General features: G+C 33.3%; 1 protein-coding gene across 2 annotated transcripts in view; it reads left to right on the forward strand.

Annotated features, from left to right (window-relative positions):
• Window positions 1–21,306, forward strand: part of DPP10 (dipeptidyl peptidase like 10) — a 599,077-nt gene that overhangs the window by 130,283 nt on the left and 447,488 nt on the right. For both annotated transcript variants that reach the window (XM_059394419.1, XM_059394420.1), the window contains exon 3: window positions 15,688–15,783. In XM_059394419.1, the coding sequence (XP_059250402.1) occupies window positions 15,688–15,783 (96 nt within the window). The remainder of the gene's footprint in view (window positions 1–15,687; window positions 15,784–21,306) is intronic.

Consider the following 21,306-nt stretch of genomic DNA (forward strand, 5'->3'; position numbering starts at 1 on the left):
TCTTCATTTGTCTTTTATATAAGAAATATAGAGTGGAATTCTAAACCAAATATACAGTAATGTTGACTTTTATGTTCAGTTATATAGTTATTTTTACTAGAGTTCTTTATTTTTTCATCTGATTTTAAGTTACTAACTCCTTTTACTTCATCCTAAAGCAATCCCTTTAGCATTCCCTAGACTAGGTCAGATCCACTTGTAATGAACCTCCTCAGCTTTTGTTAAACTCGGAATGTTTTGGTTTCTCCTTCAACTTTGAAGGATGGTTTTGCTGGATACAGGATTTTGGTTGACGGCTTTTTCTTTTCAGCACTTTCATAATGATATCTCATCTCTTTCTGGCCTCACAGTTTTTGTTAAGAAATTTGCAGTTAAGGCAAAAAGAATATTTTGGCTTTATATACTTAAATTGGATGCTAGATTTTTTTTTTTTTCTGAATTAAGGAAAAATTTTGTTATAGAGGACACACAAACTTCTAATTTTATCTGAACTTCTGGGTTCATTAGACATTAGTTGCATTACTGCCAGTGTTTTGTTGGTTCAAAGTAAGTATGATTTAGTATATTGCTTAAGCTATTCATAAGGGACAGATTTAAATCTTAGGTTTTTTGTTGTTTAAAACAAATATATTTTCAAAAGAATAAATGACGTTAAATTTCAAAAAAAAAAAAAAAAGAAATTTGCAGTTAAACCCATTGAAGATTCCCTATATGTAAGTTGATTGTCTTTTGCTGCTTTCAAGATTGTGTGTTTGTCATTAGCTTTTGGTAATTTGATTACAGTGTATCTCAGCCTGGATCTCCCTGTGTTTATCCTTCCTGGAGTTTTTGACCTTCTTGAGCATATAAATACATGTAGTTTTACAAATTTAGCAGGTGTTTGGCATTATTTCTGCAGATACTCTTTCTGTCCTTTCTTTCCTCTCTATTTGGGACTCCCTTGGTCTTATATTGGTATGCTAGTGGTCTTCCACATGTCTTTCAGTTTTGTTTTGTTTTCTATTTTCTATTTTCTTTTTGTTCCTCAGGGTAGATAATTTCAGTTAGCCTAAATGCTAGTTTACTGTTTTTTTTTCTTTTGCCTCCTCAAACGTCCTATTTAAACCCTCTAGTAAATTTTAATTCTCATTGTAGTACATTTTAGCTCCAGAATATATGTGGATTTTTTTAAAGATTTCTATCTTGGGGGACCTGGGTGACTCAGTAGTTAGGCATCTACCTTCAGCTCAGGTCATGATCCCAGGTTCTGGGCATCGAGCCCCACATCAGGCTCCCCACTCGGCAGGAAGTGTGCTTGACCTCCTGCTTCTGTTCCCTTTCTCCCTGTGTCTTTCTCTGTGTCAAATAAATAAATAACATCTTTTAAAAAATTTCTATCTCTTTAATGATATTCTCCATTTTTTATACATTGTCGTCATGGTTTCCTTTTGCTCTTTGTTCATGGTTTCCTTTAGTTCTGTAAGTATATTTAAAACAGTTGATTTAAAGTCTTCATCTAATAAGAAACTTGTTTCTGCTTCCTCAGGGGCAGTTTCTGCTAATTTTTCCTGTCAGTGGACCATACAATCTTGATTCTTCCTATGCTTTAAATTTTGTACTGAAAACTGCATTTTGAATACAATAATATAGAACACTTGACACTGGATTCTTCCCCCTCTTAAGAACATATTTTTGTTGTTGTTGTTTGCTATAGACTGGAGCTGTTTTTGTTGTTTTTATTGACTTTTCTGATGTATTTTAAAAAGTCAGAATTTTCTGTCATATGTAGTCTCTGAAGTTTCTTTAGCTCGTGTTCAGCTAGTATTTTTACAAAGAATTCCTTGATTTGTAGGAGCCAAACAAACTCTCCCATTCTTTTCAGATCAGTTCTGTGCTGGGGATTTAATTCACTACTTAATCTGGTCATTTACAACTCTGCCTTGGCTGTCAAGTCCTGTTTTTATTAAGCCTAGAGTTCAGTCAGAGGTGGACACTTAAGGTCTTTTCAGGTCTTTTCTGAACATGCAACCTGCTCTTAACATGCTTGTGGTTTCCTGAATTTCCCAATATATGTAAGCACTTTGAATTTCTAATTTCTTAAAGAAATCTTGCCCCAGCTTCTCAAGCTTGAGTGCTCTGTTTTATGCTTTAACTGTAATTTCACCATGCCACCCACCCCCCAGATAGCTGTGGCTTATTCTTTTACCTTATAAAATTTTTCATAATATCCACTGATTTTCTGTACTGGGTATTCTGGGTCTGATGTAAGAAAAATAAGTGCCTTCTGTCAGTCTTTCCAATAGCTCCAGACAAGGAAGAGCAGGCAAACAGAGTTTCTTTGAGATAAGGTCTATTCTGCTTCTTCCAGAACCCAGGGACCAAGGTCACATACTCTAAATGCAGGCTGTTGACTTAAAGATCAGCACGGAACTAGGGAGGGGATTGGAGTAATGACAAATACAAATGCCACAAAGCTTTTCTACTATTTCTGGGTTACTTTTTTCTTGATTCATTGTTTACTAGATTGTTGTAAATGTTTGACTATTTTCCAGTGTTCTGACAAAGTTTATTCTGGCTGTTTTGCTTGCTTTTTGATGTTTCTGTGGAGTAACAGCCTCTTGGAGCTACTCATTCCTCCATGTTCACTGATACCCCTCTGATGATAAACTTTGCTGATACAGTTTACATGTGCTTTGGCCTCTGTCTATGATTAACATGAGCTCTTTATTCTACTTGAAACCTTCAAGCATAGGGTTTATATCTTTACCATCTACACAATTCCCCATGCTTATCATACCATGCATAATAGTTTGCATTATCAGTACAAACTGGGTTTCCAATAAATGTTGACCAGGAACAAACTTGCCAATTATTCATGCTTACATTAGCAATTAGAGATTTTAACAGAAGTATTTTGTGATATTTCTTGAGGGGGAATAGAGTATATAGGGTATGATCATTAAATCTGATGAAAAAATGATGATATTGCCAAAAGAAAAATCCACATCATAGAGACCTAGAATACTCTTTATTATACACTTAGCTGTTTGAAATGTAGATAAAAGTAAACAATAAAATACACAGTGATATACACAATAGGGCCTAGGGTAGTATATTTTAACAGATTATTAAGGACCTAAAAATACTTTTTGGGCATTTCAATTATATCTATCAACATTTACTGGATTAGATATTAAATTATATATTAATATATACTATTAATATATATAACATAAAATATATTAAATAAATTAAATATTAGATATTAAAATATAATTTTTGAGAATTTTTCTAAATGTTTCTTAATCACTTAAAATGGCAATAATAAAACTATACATGTGAATATACATGACATATAATAAAATAGTCATATTTTTCAGAAGAAAAAATAGTGAGAATAGCATTATTTCTTACTTTTTACAAATCTGTTTAATGTCTGGATGAATAGAAGGCATCAGATTGCTCATATGTTTTTCTGTGTTAATTCTTTTTGGTTGACATACATGAAGGAATCATGATCTCATAATTATATGTTATATGTAGTTATAAATGGATGATGTGTTTTAATAGCTTTTCACATAATTATAGTTCTCCTTCCTTGATCCTTCTTGAAAACTTGGCAGGTGATTGATTCTCAAAGGTTAGTTGCCATGTGGAATCTGAAAATATGTCAATAAATTATCAGTACTTTTCTACATTAAAACCCATTAGTCCACCTTTTACATTAGAAAGAGCTCTTACTTATGCATGATTCTGTAGCATTGTGCCTCGGCCATTTGCAGAATATCAGTTCATTGCATTATGCCAATTTTCCAATTGTTTATGGGGTTTATCGTACAACATAAAAACAAAACAGAACAAAAACATAGTTAATGTCATTGATAACACTACTTAAAAGTCTCAGTAGAAAAATTCTGGGGAGTGCTTGCTGGTTCATTCAGTAGCATGTGTGACTCCTGAACTCAAGGTTGTGAGTTCAAGCCCCACATGTGGTGCAGAGATTACTTAAAATCTTAAAAAAAAAAAAAAAAAAAAAATTGGAAAGCAGTCAAATTCAAGGTAGAAGTCACCAGTTTTCCAAAATGTATGAGTTTTGCTTATGAGCTTAAATTTTATAATTTTATAATTTGTAACAGATAGTCACATGTATGTATGTCTATATGTTCATGCATGTATATGTTTTACATGAGAGGCTCATTTCACTATTTCGAAAAAAGCATTTGCCTGTGTATCCTGTGTTTTCTGAAAGCTTGCACTATGCTACTTTGTTTTTGTGAAAAATCTACATGAGTATAATAAGGATTCTTTTTTTTTTTTTTTTTTTTGGTAAAACTGAAAATCCTCTTTGGATTTCTTTTGGTTAGCCAAAACAAGTACTAATGTAGGACATTCATAAAAACAGGTACAATATAATGTGAGCTCTCAGAAGGCAGGGGGTACTTTCACTTTATGCATTTCAGTTTACAAAAGGTTTCAAAGGAACAGTCTACTTTCAAATACCAAACGAAACCTATACTTAAATCTGAAGTCATTGTTTGTTATTCATTCCTTCTTGTAAATATGGTGTTACGTGAAAAAAAAAAAAAGGGTGGTTAATTCAGTTCATAACTAGCTGCCAAGGTGTTTTTCCTTGAGACGATGATCGTGTTGGTATACGGGATTTTGATTTTGTTTGAGTGTACTTCAGATTTTAAGCAGATTTTACACAGATATTAAAAGATTTAAGTATTGATATTTAATGCAATTTTTATATTTTATAATTGTATCAAGGAAATTCTTTTTTCTTTTTAAAGATTTTATTTATTTATTTGACAGAGAGAGATCACAAGTAGATGGAGAGACAGGCAGAGAGAGAGAGAGGGAAGCAGGCTCCCTGCTGAGCAGAGAGCCCGATGCGGGACTCGATCCCAGGACCCTGAGATCATGACCCGAGCCAAAGGCAGCAGCCTAACCCACTGAGCCACCCAGGGGCCCCTGTATCAAGGAAATTCTTAAGTGAAATTGTTTTTTTTTAAATTGAGAGCATATAGACATAATAGTGTTGGCTCACAATAAAGTGCTCTGAATTTCATCCACCATTGTTTTGTACCAAGGGTGAAAATTTCAACCCAGTGTAAAAGGAAGATAATGTTGTAATATTATTGTGAATATAATTTTGAGTGTAGGACCCCTCTTTGGTAGTTTTCACAAACTATATATACTCGGTAAACCTGAGCTATAGGGTACTAAAGATATGAACCAAAACTTTGCTAATGGTAATGTAATTGAAACAAACAGTGTACCTGAGGGAGGAACATGGCTAAATAAGAACTCAAAGGCTCAAAGCAGAACCATAGCACTTTAAGGTAAAAAATAATAATAATAATAAGGAAAAAGGCATCATTCCAGAGTGTGCATGTGTCTGCATCATTGCATAATTTTCTCACCATGTGAAAAGACTTTGTGCAAGTATATTTCTCATATTTAGCTTTTCTACTCAAATCCAGGATATGTTAATTTGAAAAAGGCCTCAAAAAGAGGTTTGAGAATGATTAGCATTTTGAATAATTGACTAATTTGACTAATTAAACCTATGAGTAAATCCTAAAGCTCTTGATTTATTTATTCAAGAGATCACAAGTTTGAGGTAGAATTTAATAAGTCCTTCAGAACCTGAAAATACATTCTTTCTTTGATGAGCACCTAGAGTCTCTGCTGAAAACAAGGGGAAGTTGTCTAACATATAATAGAAGTGAGGGGATCCTACTGCTAGGCCATTGTATGTGTGTGTGTGTGTGTGTGTGTGCATGAGCATGTGTGCGCACACATACCAGTGTGTGTGCATGGTATTTCCAATAAAATTCTATATGAAGAGGTCAAAAATATGGTAAAGTAGAGCTGTTATGGTTGTGGAGTTCTGACCACATAACCCCTGTCCTTCCCCCTCCAGTTTTGTCCTGAGAGAGTTTATAGTAGTTTCTGGAATACAGCAGGCGGTGGTGTGATTTTGGTCAGAATTTTTCTCTCTACAAAGAGGAAACTGATGTGTAAACAGACTAAGTGAAATTGTCATGGGCATATGTGCTAGCTAAGGGTTGAACTAGAATTAGCATATGACCTCCTAGCTCTGATGCAATCTCTGTTATTTCAGCACTGTTACTTGTTCTTGTGTGAGAACAGAGATGGGAGTATAGGTCCATAACCATGTGTTGGGAACCTTAGAGAAGATGAAAGGGGTACAGGAGGCAAACCTCTGGTAATCTACATTTCATTATTTCATATTCAATGTAAAATTCATAAAAGTTCTCCCCATGTATGGTGAAAAGGGAGCAGAGTGGGGAAGGGGAAGAAGGAGACACATGAATAAATATAGGATACCTTATTTACCAGCTGTCCTGTTGGATTCTATTCAATATAGACCCAGCTTTGGTCATAGTTTGGTAACTTTTCACATAGCTGATTTTTAATATGCATTTTTATAATTGAAATATGGCTTTTGATATAAATATCACGTGCCAGAAATATACTTAGGAAGGAACAAATGTTCAGTGGAAAATAATCTGATTTAGGGAATAAATTGTATTAGAAGGGTATATATTAATAGAGTTTATAAGAAACTAGGTTAATCTGAATCAAAAGTAGTTGTAGGCAGTAAAATTGATGAGGAATTGACTGGCCTCTTTCTTCAAGAAATTTAGCTATTGCCGCAAGATACGAGAGGTAAAAAAGGCAAAAGAAAGAGATACAAAAGTAAATTCCCGACATGCCAGAAGGAACAAGGGTGTTTTTCTGGTACTATAAAACAGATGTTATGTGATGCACTAATTCTTTTTGTACTTCTGCTTGAATGGCTGAATTGATGGTCACAACAATACTACGTGACAAGCTGCTTGAAATTTCCTTCATTGAAAAGAGTAATAATTTATTATTTGTGTGATTCATATTTTTGGCCTTATAGATTCAACATAGTCAAATGTCCTTTTTCCAAAAAGAGACTTTAGAGTGATTTTTACATTTTACCTTTTTTTAAAATTAATTACAAGAAGAAACTCAAATACTGAGTTTCTGGTAGGGTAAATCTGAGATTTACATTCATAGATCTTGAAACATTTGGCTTAAAACAAGAGTGAAAGACAGGGATGTTCCAGAAGAACAAAAAAACATTTCTTTGTGGTTCTGAAATTGAAAAATTTAAAGCTGCTTCATATTGACTTATACATTTTGATGTTTTAATGATAATAATGAAAATGACTTTTAGTAAACTGAATATTTTGCCTAATGATTTCCATATATTTGCTAATTTCTTTAAAAAATAAATAGGGGTGTACCTGGAGGGCTCATTCAGTTAATTGTCCGACTCTCGATTTCAGCTCCCGTCATGATCTCAGGATCTTAAGAGCGAGCCCTGTGTCCAGTTGCACACTTGGGGTGGAGTTTCTTCCTCTACCCTTCTCCTGACTCATGCTCTCTCTAAATCAAATAATCAATCAAATTTTCATTAAAAAAAAATCCACCTCTCATTATAACTAATAAGGTACTGGGTAGCATATTTCTGGTTAGATTGCAGTTAAATATGAGATACCTCTCTGATGTGTGTGTGTGTGTGTGTGTATGTATACATACTATATCTGAAAACCTATAATAATTAATAACTGCTGGTAAAAGGCTAAGTATTTTTTAGCCAAAAAAGACACTATGATTATTGTTATAACAATGAAGAGCAGCACAAAAATCTAATAACATGCATGGTATAACAAAAATCACAAGAGGAGAAGGGAACAGAGGATTTGGGGTTGGGTAAAATAGGTAAAGGGGAGTGGGAGAAATAGGCTTCCAGTAATTGTATGAATAAGTCCTAGGAATAAAAAGCACAACATAAGGAATGCAGTCAGGGATATCGTAATGGGAACATAAAGGGACAGATGGTAGTAGCTACACTTGTGGTGAGCATAGCTTATAATATATAAACTTGCCAATTCACTAAGTTGTATGTCTGAAACTTATGTAACATTGTATGTCAACTGTACTAAAAAAATTGGCAATGGTAATCATTCGTTAAATGGTTACAAGATATAGAATCTTAGCTAAAATGTTCAGCTTTGGCAACATGAATTCAGTGACAGAACTGACATTAAATAATTCATTCCATGTTCTTTTTTCTGCTCTAATCTGTCTTTTAAGATCATAGACTGTTACTGGTATTTTTGTGCTTTCTTCCAAAAAGCCAATCTTGCTTCTAAATGGCCTTTTGAAATAAGTTGATTGCATAATCTTAGAAGAAAAAAGAAAGTTCTTTAGTATTGAACTGAAGAAAAACTAATTTCTGACTTTCAGTTCTTTGTTTCTCTTTATAGAAACTAACTGTGTTACTTTTTATCTAGTTTACTCTTGACATCAGAGGTTCAGAAATATTTCTTAATTTAATTCCTATTTGAAATAATTTCCTGTTAAAACACTAATAAAATATATCTAATCAGCTAGTTAGAATTTTCCACAAGAAGTACAACACCATTTCCCCTTCTGTTCACGTGATTCTGGCCTCTCTCCTGATGCCCACTATACCACCTCCTCCATTGCCCACTGCAATGTTTAAATCTCTATCTACTTTTACAGGAGGTTGTTACCTGTTTAGTGTTAGTGCTACTAACACTCTTCTAGCACATTTCTATTTTTTTTTTAAGATTTTATTTATTTATTTGACAGACAGAGATCACAAGTAGGCAGAGAGGCAGGCAGAGAGAGAGAGGAGGAAGCGGGCTCCCCACCAAGGAGAGAGCCCGATGCGGGACTCGATCCCAGAACCCTGGGATCATGACCTGAGCCGAAGGCAGAGGCTTTAACCCTCTGAGCCACCCAGGTGCCCCAATTTCTATTTTATTTTATTTCTATTTTAAACATTGATAGGGCGCCTGGGTGGCTCAGTGGGTTAAAGCCTCTGCCTTCGGCTCAGGTCATGATCTCAGGGTCCTGGGATCGAGCCCCGCATCAGGCTCTCTGCTCAGTGGGGAGCCTGTTTCCCTTCCTCTCTCTCTGCCTGCCTCTCTGCCTACTTGTGATCTCTGTCTGTCAAATAAATAAGTAAGATCTTTTTAAAAAAATAAAAAAATAAACATTGATGAATTTTTAAAATTCACTGAAATGATAATACATTTCCCACTCCTTCATATCTGATAGTTATGGCTAAGTCCCAGACCTATTCAAAATATTTGTTGCTTGAACATTTCTCAACCAGTCAACAGACCATGAAGTTTTGTTTTATTATCTAACTGCTGTGTCATTAGTTGCCTTCTTATTTTCCATCTTTTTTCCCCATTCTTTTCTTTCACTAGGATGTTGAAACACTATACAGCAGACTAAATGTCAAAGTGTTTGTCATTTGAGATCAGATACACAATCCCAACTCTCTCTAATGTTTCTTAATTTATCACCAAGAAAAAGGGACAGTAGAAAAAGAATAAAGGTTTACTAATTCCCAGTTAAATAATTGGTTCATAATGTAAATTTGAAGAATGAAAGTACATATTATTGAAACAGAAAAAAAAAAAAAGATGTGTCCTAGTACAACCTGTGCCTATTTCTTTTCTTTCTTTATTTTTTTTTAATTTTTAAAATTTTTATTATTTTATTTTATTTTATTTTTTAGAGAGGGAAAGAAGGGCCAAAACTAAGAGTTGGAAGCTTAACCAACTGAGACCCTCAGGCACCCCAAGAGAGATGGATATTAAATAAGTAATATTTTGTTATATTAGGGAATAGATAGTGTTTCAGAATTTCCTCTTAGGAAGATTTGTAAGAAAGGTACTGTACATGAGGGGGTTCATATCTTAAAATCCTTTACACTCTGTTACCACTTTCCCTCTGACCTATCTTCTCTGCATTCAATGTGGATGGATTTGGGATGAATGGTGTCCATGAGCCATTGTTGTTAAGTGTGGCCTTTGTGTTGAAATACAGAGAAAGTTGTTAAAAATGTATCAAATAATAAGATTTCTCCAGATTAAAACATATATATATATATATATATATTTCCAGATGATTCTAGCATAAATTCAGTTCCTACGAAATGAGGTTCTAATGTGGTTTATATTTGCTGATGAGGTGTGACAGGGAATGCTTGAATGCTACTGAACAGGTGAAACAGCTCCCAGCAGTGAGCAGAGGTTTAATTTGGGATTTTCCTGACAGGGTACAGGCCATTTTCTTGAAGAATACAAAACAAAGCAATAAAGCCCTACTTCTTAGTGAGTGCTGTGAGAAAAGAGAAAGACTGTGGCAATGGGACTTTCTTGGGCAGGTTGAACCAGAAAGGAATGCTGGTAAGATCTGAGGAGGGGATGCTGAGGAGCTGAATTTTGATTTGGAGAAGGGTTCTTGTGGCTAAAAGATAGCAAGAATATTCTTAAAATAACATATATAAAATTGTATATTGTCGCTTTTAAAAAGACCTAATTGATACAGTCTGAAAGAGGATGAGGAGAAAAAACTCAATTTGAGAGACATTGGAGTTTAATAAGTCAGAGAGATGCAGGTTCCATTTCAGTCCTGCCTCTTCCTAACCATGTAAACTTTCTCACTTTTAATCTCACTGGGCCTCAGTTTTCCCTGTGGAATGAACATGCCCAATAGGATTGGGAGGGCATTTGGAAAATGGAAGATTAATTCCAAAGGATGAACACCCCAAAAGATTATGATGAGATATGAAGAGACAGGAGATGGAGGAGAGAAGCCAGCTTGGGAGGGTATTCAATGAGAAGCTTAGTTACTCATTATATATATAGGCAGAAGAACTCTTTATTCCAGGACTGAAATATTCAAGAGACTTCAGTGCCCAGGAGCTAAGACAAATTTAAAGAAAGGAATGAAGAAAGAAATAAAGAGGAAAAGAAAGAAAAAAGAATGAAGTATATAGTTTGTTCTCTCAGTAATGAATGAAACCAAAGAAATTAATTCTTAAATCACATATATGTCTCTCTTTCTCTGATTATTGTTTAAAAGGAAGATGAATTATAATAATTTGAATTACTTTGATGGGTTGATTTTATTTTTTTTCATTTTTTTATTTTTTTAAGATTTTATTTATTTATTTGACAGAGATCACAAGTAGGCAGAGAGGCAGGTAGAGAGAGAGAGAAAGGGAAGCAGGCTCCCTGCTGAGAAGAGAGCCCAATGTGGGGCTCAATCCCAGGATCCTGGGATCATGACCTGAGCTGAAGCCTGAGTCTTTAACCCACTGAGCCACCCAGGCGCCCCTTGATGGGTTGATTTTAAAATCAATTCCAGGTAAATTGGAGTTAAAGGAAAAAAAATCTTCTTTTAAAATATATGAAATTATGGCAAATTACAAGAAATAAATAAATATAAATAAATCAACAATATTTTATTATAATTATTATATTATTATAATTATTATAATTCACAATATTTAAATATATAAATAAACAATTTAATAAATAAATAAAAATATAAATAAACATAATATTTAATATTTAAATATAAATAAAATAATAAATAAATAAAAATAAATAATTTACTAATAATTTAAGAATTTAAATCATTATATTAAAATTAAATACTAATTTAAATAAATATAAATATTAAATAAAATATTTAAATATTAAAATATTAACTGATCAGTATGATGCAAAATGAAAAATGAATCATGTCATTTTGTTCATCAACACAGATCTAAACATTTAAGTAAAGATTTTGCAATTAATCTAGCAGTATAAAACAGTAATAATTCACTTGACCAATTAGGCTTTGTTATAAAGAAAGAAGTTTGCTGGAAATAGAAAGTTTCATTTATACAGTTTTTATAGCAATACATTAAAGGAAGAAAAATATGTTTGTATGAAAGAGGCTGAAGTTGCATGATGATATAGTAATTTCAAATAAAAACTCTGACATAGAAATAAAAATACTTTCTATGAATGATATTCCTTACCAAAATTCTAGAAAGAAAATATCTTATTCTATAATGAAATATTGAAGATGCTGCCATTGTAGAAAAAAGGACAGGTGTGTCATTACCACCATTATTATTCAACATTGTTTCTGGCATTCAGCATAATGGAATAATTTACTAAAATGAAATAAATGCTTTTTAATAAATGGTGCTAGCGAAATTGGGCATCGAGTAGAAGAAAATTTAAATAAAATATGAATCTCAAATGATCCTCAAACCATATTCGAAAAGTAACTCAAAATGCATCAAGGACTTACATACAAAATATAGAACTATCACCCTGTTAGGAAAAAAAAAAAAAATAGGAGAAAATCTGCAAGATCCCAGAGTGGGTAAAGAGTTTTTGGTTTTGACAGCAAAAACATGATTTATAAAAGGAAAAATTGATGAACTAGACCTCAACGGTTTTGAAAAAGTATTTGAAATTGAATATCTGGCAAATGATTTGTGTCTCGAATAAAGAACTTTCTAATTCAATTGGTAAACCAACAAACACACAAAAGTAATCTAATTAGATATGGGCAAATGGCATGAATAGACATTTCACTGAAGGAAATATACTGTTTACAAATATTCACATTAAAAGATTTTTATTAGCTATTTGGGAAATGCAAATTATAACCACAGTGAGAAAAAAGGCCCATTTCCAAAGGTTGCATGTTGTATTATCCTTTTTACATAGTATAACAAAATTATGGAGATGGAAATAACAAAATTACAGAGATGGAAAATAGATCAGTGTTTGCCAATGGCTGCAGAGGGAGGCTATGGTAATAAAAGTACAGTTCTGTCCTGTGACACAGTTATTCTGTATCTTGACAGTTGCTCATCATATATAATAAAATCACCCAGACACACCCAAACCCACACAGGAAATGTAAAATTGAACATGTAAAATTGTAATCTGAATAGCTTTGTATAAATATCAATTTCTTTTTGTGATATTCATTATGAAAGAGGTTGCATATATTTAAGAGAAACTGAATGAAGTATATAAAGGATTTTCTTTCTGTATTATTTTGTACATCTGTGAATCTGTGAAATCCTTATATATCTATAATATGTAATATTGAAAACCTTATATATCTAGAATATATAGTATTAAAGTAAGAATGATAAGTATTCTGTTCATGATAATAGTAAACTATGTATCATTAGGACTAAATATAATAGGAAAAGTAGAGGATCTATATAAAAAAACAGAAGATGTGATCTAATAAATGTACAAAATGTGAGTGTATAAGTAGTTCTGAGTGAAAAACTTTAATATTACTAAATGGCTAAAGTTTTTCAATTCAGTGTGTATATGTAGTACAATTTTAAGATTCTCCATTTGATAGGTTAAAATATTATTTTAAAGCCCATATAAAGGAAGATATGTTTGAGAATTACTGATACATAATTTGAAATATTTCTTGAAAATAAGATTATTTGATATGGTATACTTGCCTTATAAGATATTTCTTATATTAACATTTATAGCTGTATCTGCATTATAAAGGATGTAGTAATAAAATACATGTGAAATCTGTATAATAAAATATATAGTAGACAAAATATGCCAAATTTACCTAGGAACAACAACAAAATCCTTTTAAAAAAATACACACACACACACAAACATACATATATATATATTTTTTTTTAATATTTTAAAGATTTTATTTATTTGAGAGAGTGAGAGCTGGGGGAGGAGCAGAGGGAGAAAGAGAGACTAAGAATCTCAAGTGGACTCTGCTAAGCTTGGAGCCCAACGCAAGGCTCAGTCTCGCAACACTGAGGTCATGACCTGAGCTGAAATTGAGAGTCAGGTGCTTAATGGACTGAGCTACCCAGGTGCCCTGGTTTAGACAAGGGTGTAATTACACATATCTACCATTATAGATCATACAGCGTAGATTTACTGATGTAGAAATCTTCTGTGCCCTGCCTGTTTCCTTCCCCACTCTGCCCCACAACCCCTGGCAAACACTCATCTATTTTTAGTGTCTCCATAGTTTCCATTTTTCAGAATATTACATAGTTGAAATCATATAGTGTATAGTCTTTTTGAATTGTCTTCTTTTACCTAGTTGTAGGCATTTGAGTTTTCTCCATATGTTGTCATAGTTGATGGCTCATTTTTTATCACTACATAATATTCTGTTATCTGGATATATCACAGCTTGTTTATTGGTTCACCTCCTGAGGGACATCTTGGTTCCTTCCAAGTTTTGGCAGTTATGAGTGAAGTTCATACCCAGAGTTTTGTGTGAACATAGGTTTTCAGTTCATCTGGGTAAATACCACAAAGCACAAATGCTGGATTGTGTATTTAGTTTTGTGAGAAAACTCTTACTTGTCTTCCAAAGTGGCTTTAACACTTTGTAATCCCTCGGATGAGAGTTCGTCATTTTATTTATGACTGAGTCCTTCTCTGATGCCTTGTGCAAGACATTTCCCTTCATTTCTTTGAACTTCTGCAATACTCTGTATCCTCATTCTGACATTTAGCATTTGCTCTTTTGTTTTGCAAGTGTGAATCCCTCAGGACAGATCCTCGATATGTCTCCAGGAACTTAATACTTCATTTAAAATTTTGAAATTTTGAAAATTAAAGGTCCAGTATTTGTTGAATGAATAAAGTAAGTTCCAATTTTAATGTGTTAGAATCTCAAATGGAGCATTTTGTTTTAAAAATCCATATATGATCACGATGCCCTCTTCTAGCCTTGGGATCATACGGTTCTATCACCATTAGTAGCATTTTTTTTTTTCAGTTGTTTCTTAGCAGTTATTTTGTGGATTAAATATGTGGTTGATTCATGTCAGAGGAAATTGCATTTGAAGTTATTGATTCTTTACCCCAGCTTTTTAGCTGGAAGAAACAAAGCTCTCACTGCAATAAGTGCTGAACCTTTAAAAAACAGTATCTAATGAGGTTAGTATATATCTTTGACATTTTATTTTCAGCCAGAGTGAAGGTCACTGTTGAAAGGTAACAAAGATGATTTTATACAGTAAATAAAAATGCTATTGAAAAGAAAATGAAATACTGCTAACTTTTTATAGCCTCTTGTATCAAAAACACGTTTGTTATGCCAGATTTTGGTACTTCAACCATATTATCTTTCCATTTCTTAGGCTCTTGAACTAAAAAGGGGAGTTTAAATAGTTTTTATGTCAGGGGCTTACATACACGTATACTTTTTATTAATATTCTTGAATTGTATTTGAATTTTTGTGTTTAACTTCTCAATCTATTTAGTATTTGGTGGTAATTATTTGGTGGAACTTGGTATTCATTCTGTTATTTGGTGAACTTCCTTCTGAGTTGGGAAGTTTTCCTTATTGTTTATATCAAGGACCCTCAACTCTCTCATCTTTGGTGTTTACAATGAAAATATAAATTTAGCTCTAGGAGAATATGTCAAAGTCATTTTAGAAAGTAATGAACTGGATTATGATTAAACCCTAAAAAATGTGTGGGCACAGTGCAAAACAGGAACTCTTAACTTCTTTTATATTATATCACTACCTAACAAGGGATTGATCTATTAAATTTGTGCTAGATGAAGACAGATCTAATATCTAAAACAACTTAATATTTTGAAAAACTTCATGAAACGAAAAGCTTCAAATGCCAAAGTCCATATGATGATAACTACTTTATATTGTATTCTAATTAACATAACCTTGAAACAAAATAGTCCAATTTTTAGAATTCATTAGTTTTAAAAACTAACATGAGATAAGTGTCTAATCTAAGATTTGCTTCATTTTAGATGAACTCACAAATTCATCAGAAACTAGATTGTCTTTAGAAGACCTCTTCAGGAGAGACTTTGTGCTTCATGACCCAGAAGCTCGGTGGATCAATGGTATGTGCTCCATTTATTTTGAATTTCACGTCATTAAAATTAAAGTAAATAAAGTAAATAATGGTATTTTTAATTAAAATGGTATTTTAATCAGTGATTACATATACCGATATACTACTTAATCAGAAATTAATACCTTGGCTCTTGTGAGAGAAAACCAGTTCCTAAGATAGGTCATCAATCAAATTCTCCAAGTTTTAGATTGACTGTTCTATCTCTGCTGTTCTTCATGATCACAGGTTCTGTGGCTTTTCAAGCATATGTTAAATCTCAACATTTCTCTGGGTCATTCTTACTGGTGTAGAAGTCTAGATTTGGGGAGACTGTATATGTAAGTGCTTCAGATTTGGCAGTTGGATTAATTTTCTTTTCTGATTTTATCAGTATCAAAAGTTTTTAAAAAGCATTTAGATTAAAAAAGAAACAACCAAAAATAAAAGCTACAAATGGCTCGCTCCATGGACTTGGGTTTAACTTAATGAAAGGTAATTGGAGAAGTTACTGGATAATCTAATCATAAGAAATGTGCGGGTAAAAAGGAAGTCATGTTTCCTTTCCTTGAGGATTCCAATTTGCCTTTCCATATGAATCACTGTTGTTAGATAGCTGTTAATCTTTGCCCTTCACTTTATTTAGACATAATAACTTTGCTTGTTTGCAAGGCATAGAGTAGATTATTTGTATGACAGATAAAAAGGATCTTTGCCTTTTTATGTAATAAAGATCATCTCACATCCAGTCCATCTTTCTTCTCTAATATTCTAATTAAGTGCATTTATGCCTGCAAATCAAATGATAATTTGTGGAAGCTATAAAAAGAATGTAACTTAGTTTTTGAGGGCAGAGGCCAAATCATACTTGTTTACCTAGCACTGATACAGTTCTTGGAGATCAGCAGGCACTCAAGATTTGAATAAATGAATGAATGTATTTAATTGAAATCCAGTGTTATTTTTAGGTAAACTCAAGTTTCAGTTAAAATTGGTTGGAAGATGAGTGTGTATCATGGGGATGGTATTATAGATACAGAAAACAGGACAGCGTTTTATTTATTTCTTTGTAAAATTTTATTTTGAATTATTCATTAATTTGGGATTTGCCATCCTGTTGCCTTGCACTGTGATTACTTTAGATGTACCCTATGTTTGGTTCAGAAGAGCACTATGACTAAGGAGGGCTAATAAAGAGGTACGTCATTAACATTAGATGGATCTCTCACAAATCCTTCCCTTGCTTTTAATTTTAAAATCATCTTCATACTTGCTAGCATTTCTATTTTCTATTAAAGGAGGTGGCATAAAAATTGTGGAAAAAATCGGGAGTCATTAGATTTGAACTGATCAGGAACATTCTGTTTTATTTACCATAATTTTGGACAAACTGTAGAAATTTGTGTAGTCTTTGACTTTGGAAAGCAATAAAAAATCATGGGCTTCATCATCCTTCTCAGGCGAGCTCAGACTATTCAAAGAGGCATTTACTCCTGTGTATAACTGACACTTTCATATTGAAATGCCAAAAGCCTGTACAGATACTTATGGTGAACTACTTGCTAAATTAAGCCACATTTCAATATCTAGGACACACATTCCACTTTAACCCTTTGCAGGATACCAACATAGTGTATTTGTGGTTAATCATTTTCATCACTTTTTTCATCATTTCTTTTCCAATCACTGGTAAACCCGATGTTGAGAAAATATCCTCAGACAAAGCTAGAGTATTGTTATTAAACTCTAAGTAAAACCTAACACCTAAAATATTTGTGAAATGATTTGGCATAAAAAGAATCTTTGAAACAAGGTTAAACACACTTTAAGCTTTCAGACGCATGCAGTCCTCACAGATACCACTGAAGAAACGGACTCACTGTTAGTGGATTTGTGCCGTGGCTTGCTTTTCAAGTAGAGCAGTAGATTTGTGTTCATTCATTTCTCTTATCCAACTCAGATCTCCTTTCTGGCAATCATTAGATACATGGCCTATTTACACATTCCTCACATAGCCAGAAAATACAGTGGGAGCTATGTGGATAAAATGTGTGACCTTGGCCTCATTATCACAGATTATATCTAAGGGTGAAATGTCATATTTTTCTTTATGAGATGTCTCACTAGGTCATCTTTATATAAGTGGCTTGAAAGAGTCAAAGCTGAGCTCATTTGGAAGCTTCATTTAATTCTTGGAGGTCACCTAGGAACACTTAATGCATTACTGGTCAAGGAGAAGGAGGGAGTCGACATGGCCCTGGCAAGTCTAGGATGTAGTACAGTAATGTCGTTCATTATGCTGTTTCTCAACTAATATATCTGTGAATGTCATTGCAGCCTTGGATGGGTGCTCATGTTCATGGTTAGCTTCCCCCAAATCTGCTCATATCCTTGAAATCTCCATTTTTATAGCATCATCTTCCTAGTTATGTCACCTTGAAACCTGGAAATCCATCTTTGGTAACATTATTCATCTCCCCACATACATTTGATGATCAATCAATCATCAAAGAAAGACCCAACATTAATTGGGGGCCTTCTGGGTTAACCTTCTGTGTTAAGTTTTGTGTGAGATGCTTTTTACCCATATTTTACGAATAGCATGTAAAGTTAAAATTATTAACCCCAGAAAACTGAGACTTCAGCAAAAATATATATCCAAAAACACAGCTGATAAGAGATGGACCCTGATTTACCAACTTTGTGACTATGTTTAAGTGTAAAACTTACCCTCTTTCATTGTTCAACTCTGAGATGTTGTTCCCAGCCTCTAACACATGTGCCAACTACTTTAATAATCTCATTGTTTTAGATTTCATTGCTATTAATCCTTTCATCTTTAGTATTACAGGAATGTCCTTTTCCTAGGTATATCCATATAATGTTAACTTATGTGGTCATGAAAGGAAATATATATAAATGTATTTATTAACATGTTCATATTATAAAAAGTGAACAAAGAGGTCTTCAAAACAGTGTTTATGGCATGTGACATCACACTATCTGTATTGTGTACCAGTGAATATGTCCAGATGGCTGGATTTTAATATACCTAATCTCCTCTAAGACAGTGCTTCTAAAACTGTTGTGAAAGATCACTATTTTAAAATTTAATTCATTTAATTCATTTTTTTCCCTTTGACTTTTGAACAGCACAAGGTTAGGGGCACCAACCATCCCGCACAGTTGAAAATTCACATGTAACTTCTGACTCCCCAGAGACTTATCTACTAATAGCTTCCTATTGACCGGATGCCTTTCTGATAACATAAACCATTGATTAATATGTATTTTATACTTTATACCTGTTATACTGGACTCATATAAAATGATCTAGAATTTAAGAACCACAATAAGCAAAGGGAAAAATTAAGATAGACAAGACAAGAAACAGACTCTTAACCTCAGAGAACAAACTGATGGTTATCAGAGGGTAGGGGGTTAGGGAATGGGTTGAACAGGTGATGGGGGATTAAGGACTGTGCTTGTCATGATGAGTTATGGGTTATGTATGGAACTGTTAAATTACTATACTTTACACCTGAAAATAATACTACACTGTATGTTACCAATCTGGAATTAAAATAGAAACTTAGATTAAAAATAAAAAATGGCAAATGGAAAAGAAAATACTCTTTTTTTTTTTTAAAGATTTCATTTATTTATTTGACAGACATCACTTCTCAGCCTTTTAGCTAAGATCAAGTGTATTTATTTGACAGACAGAGATCACAAGTAGGCAGAAAGGCAGGCAGAGAGAGAAGGGGAAGCAAGCTCCCTGCTGAGCAGAGAGCCTGATGCGGGGCTTGATCCCAGGACCCTGAGATCATGACCTGAGCCAAAGGCAGAGGCTTAACCCATTGAGCCACCCAGGCACCCCGAAAAAAGAAAATATTCTTAAGAAAATCATAAGGAAGAGAAAAAAATACTTACTGTACAGTAATGTACCAAAAATCTGCATATAAATGGACCCAAATAATTCAAATCCATGTTGTTCAGTGTCATTTTCATTTTAGCATGAATCAGTACTTTTGAAAAGTACAATAAAAGTAAATAAGTGAAAAAAAGGTAACTAGATACTCAAATACAACCTCAAATTTCATCTTATTGCAATCAAATGTTCTAAAATTGTATTTCAAAAAATGTAAGTACAAACATAATATTGGAATTAAAGAAGGAATTTCAAATATTACTTTGGGAGAGTATTACTATTATGTCTCTAACTTTTTGTTATTCCTAAATCAGAATTAAACAAATATTAAATGCCTCTTCTCATATTTTGAAGAGACACTGGCATATCACAATTTAAAGATTTAATGTAATAAATTAACTTGCTTCCTTCTTTTTAAATTAAATAATCTAGGTTAGACTGTTGATAGCCCTGCTCATTGAGGACAACCTTTATCTCAATTATTTCTGTTTTTTGTTTTAATAATATTCATGTAGAAGAGAAATCAGTCTCCAAAAAGAGGATCATAATAATGGAAAGCAAAGACTTTAAAGTGGTTTTGGTGATCTCTGAATATTCATTTTGAGCTTTTACCCATAACGAATCATGAGATAACTTGGTAACTTCCACTCTTTACCACTAGTCAGTTTCAAAATTTATCTTGCATAGTATAGATCATTTAAATCATTTTTTGTTAAAAGTAGATCGTGGATTTTAAATACGTCTGGGTTATAATAGGCAAACTAATGTTAAATTATAGCAGCAGGTAATGAGATTCTGTTGTGTACAGCTAGTCTGTTACTGGCTCACCCACTAGTTCAGCTGCTCAGTGAGATTAGTCCACTTATGTATTTGGACTTGCAGTGATGTGAAATTGCTTCCAGATTTTCTAAATGTGTATTCTCAATTAAACTTGTCCAATTGTTGACCAGTGACCAATACTTTGCCAGCTGGCTGTGGTTTGCCAACATCAGCTCAGAGAGACAGAAGGCCTTGGGGAATGGAACCTGCATCATGTTCATGTTTGAGTCACCCCAGGAATTAGCACCTTGCCTAGACTCATCTCCTACTCAGTAAGTGGTTTAGTTAGCATAATGGGATACACCACTATATTTTCCTATATATGGGTGGACCCCTTGATCCACAAACAGTAGAGGATTAATTTCAGTTCTTTCTCTCATCATATGCATAGACTTTCTCTGTTCTGTACAAACCTGTGAGCATGTGAGCTGTTGCACATTTTTTTTTTTTTTAAATGGCTAGCTAGGATGAATGATGATGTCTGAGGTTCTGGATTTAATCATGACTTTATTGGACAGTGTTGGCACCATTCAAGTCATCTCCCAAGGTAATATCCAAAACCAGATATGTAAACCTGCTACCTTTTAAATGATGTGTGACAAAGTGACATATTAATATAGGAAAGTCACTAAAATGAGACAAACTTGGGTCTCTCAACAATTTTTTAAAGCCTACTAATGTTTGTATTTTGTCTTACTTTGTTTTCATTTAAACTGGGGGTAATAGTTCCTATATGTAGAAGTATAGCAAAAATTAAATAAGGAAAATACATAAAAAGCAAAG

Source organism: Mustela nigripes, chromosome 3 (assembly GCF_022355385.1).
Source record: "Mustela nigripes isolate SB6536 chromosome 3, MUSNIG.SB6536, whole genome shotgun sequence".
NCBI lineage: Eukaryota > Metazoa > Chordata > Mammalia > Carnivora > Mustelidae > Mustela > Mustela nigripes.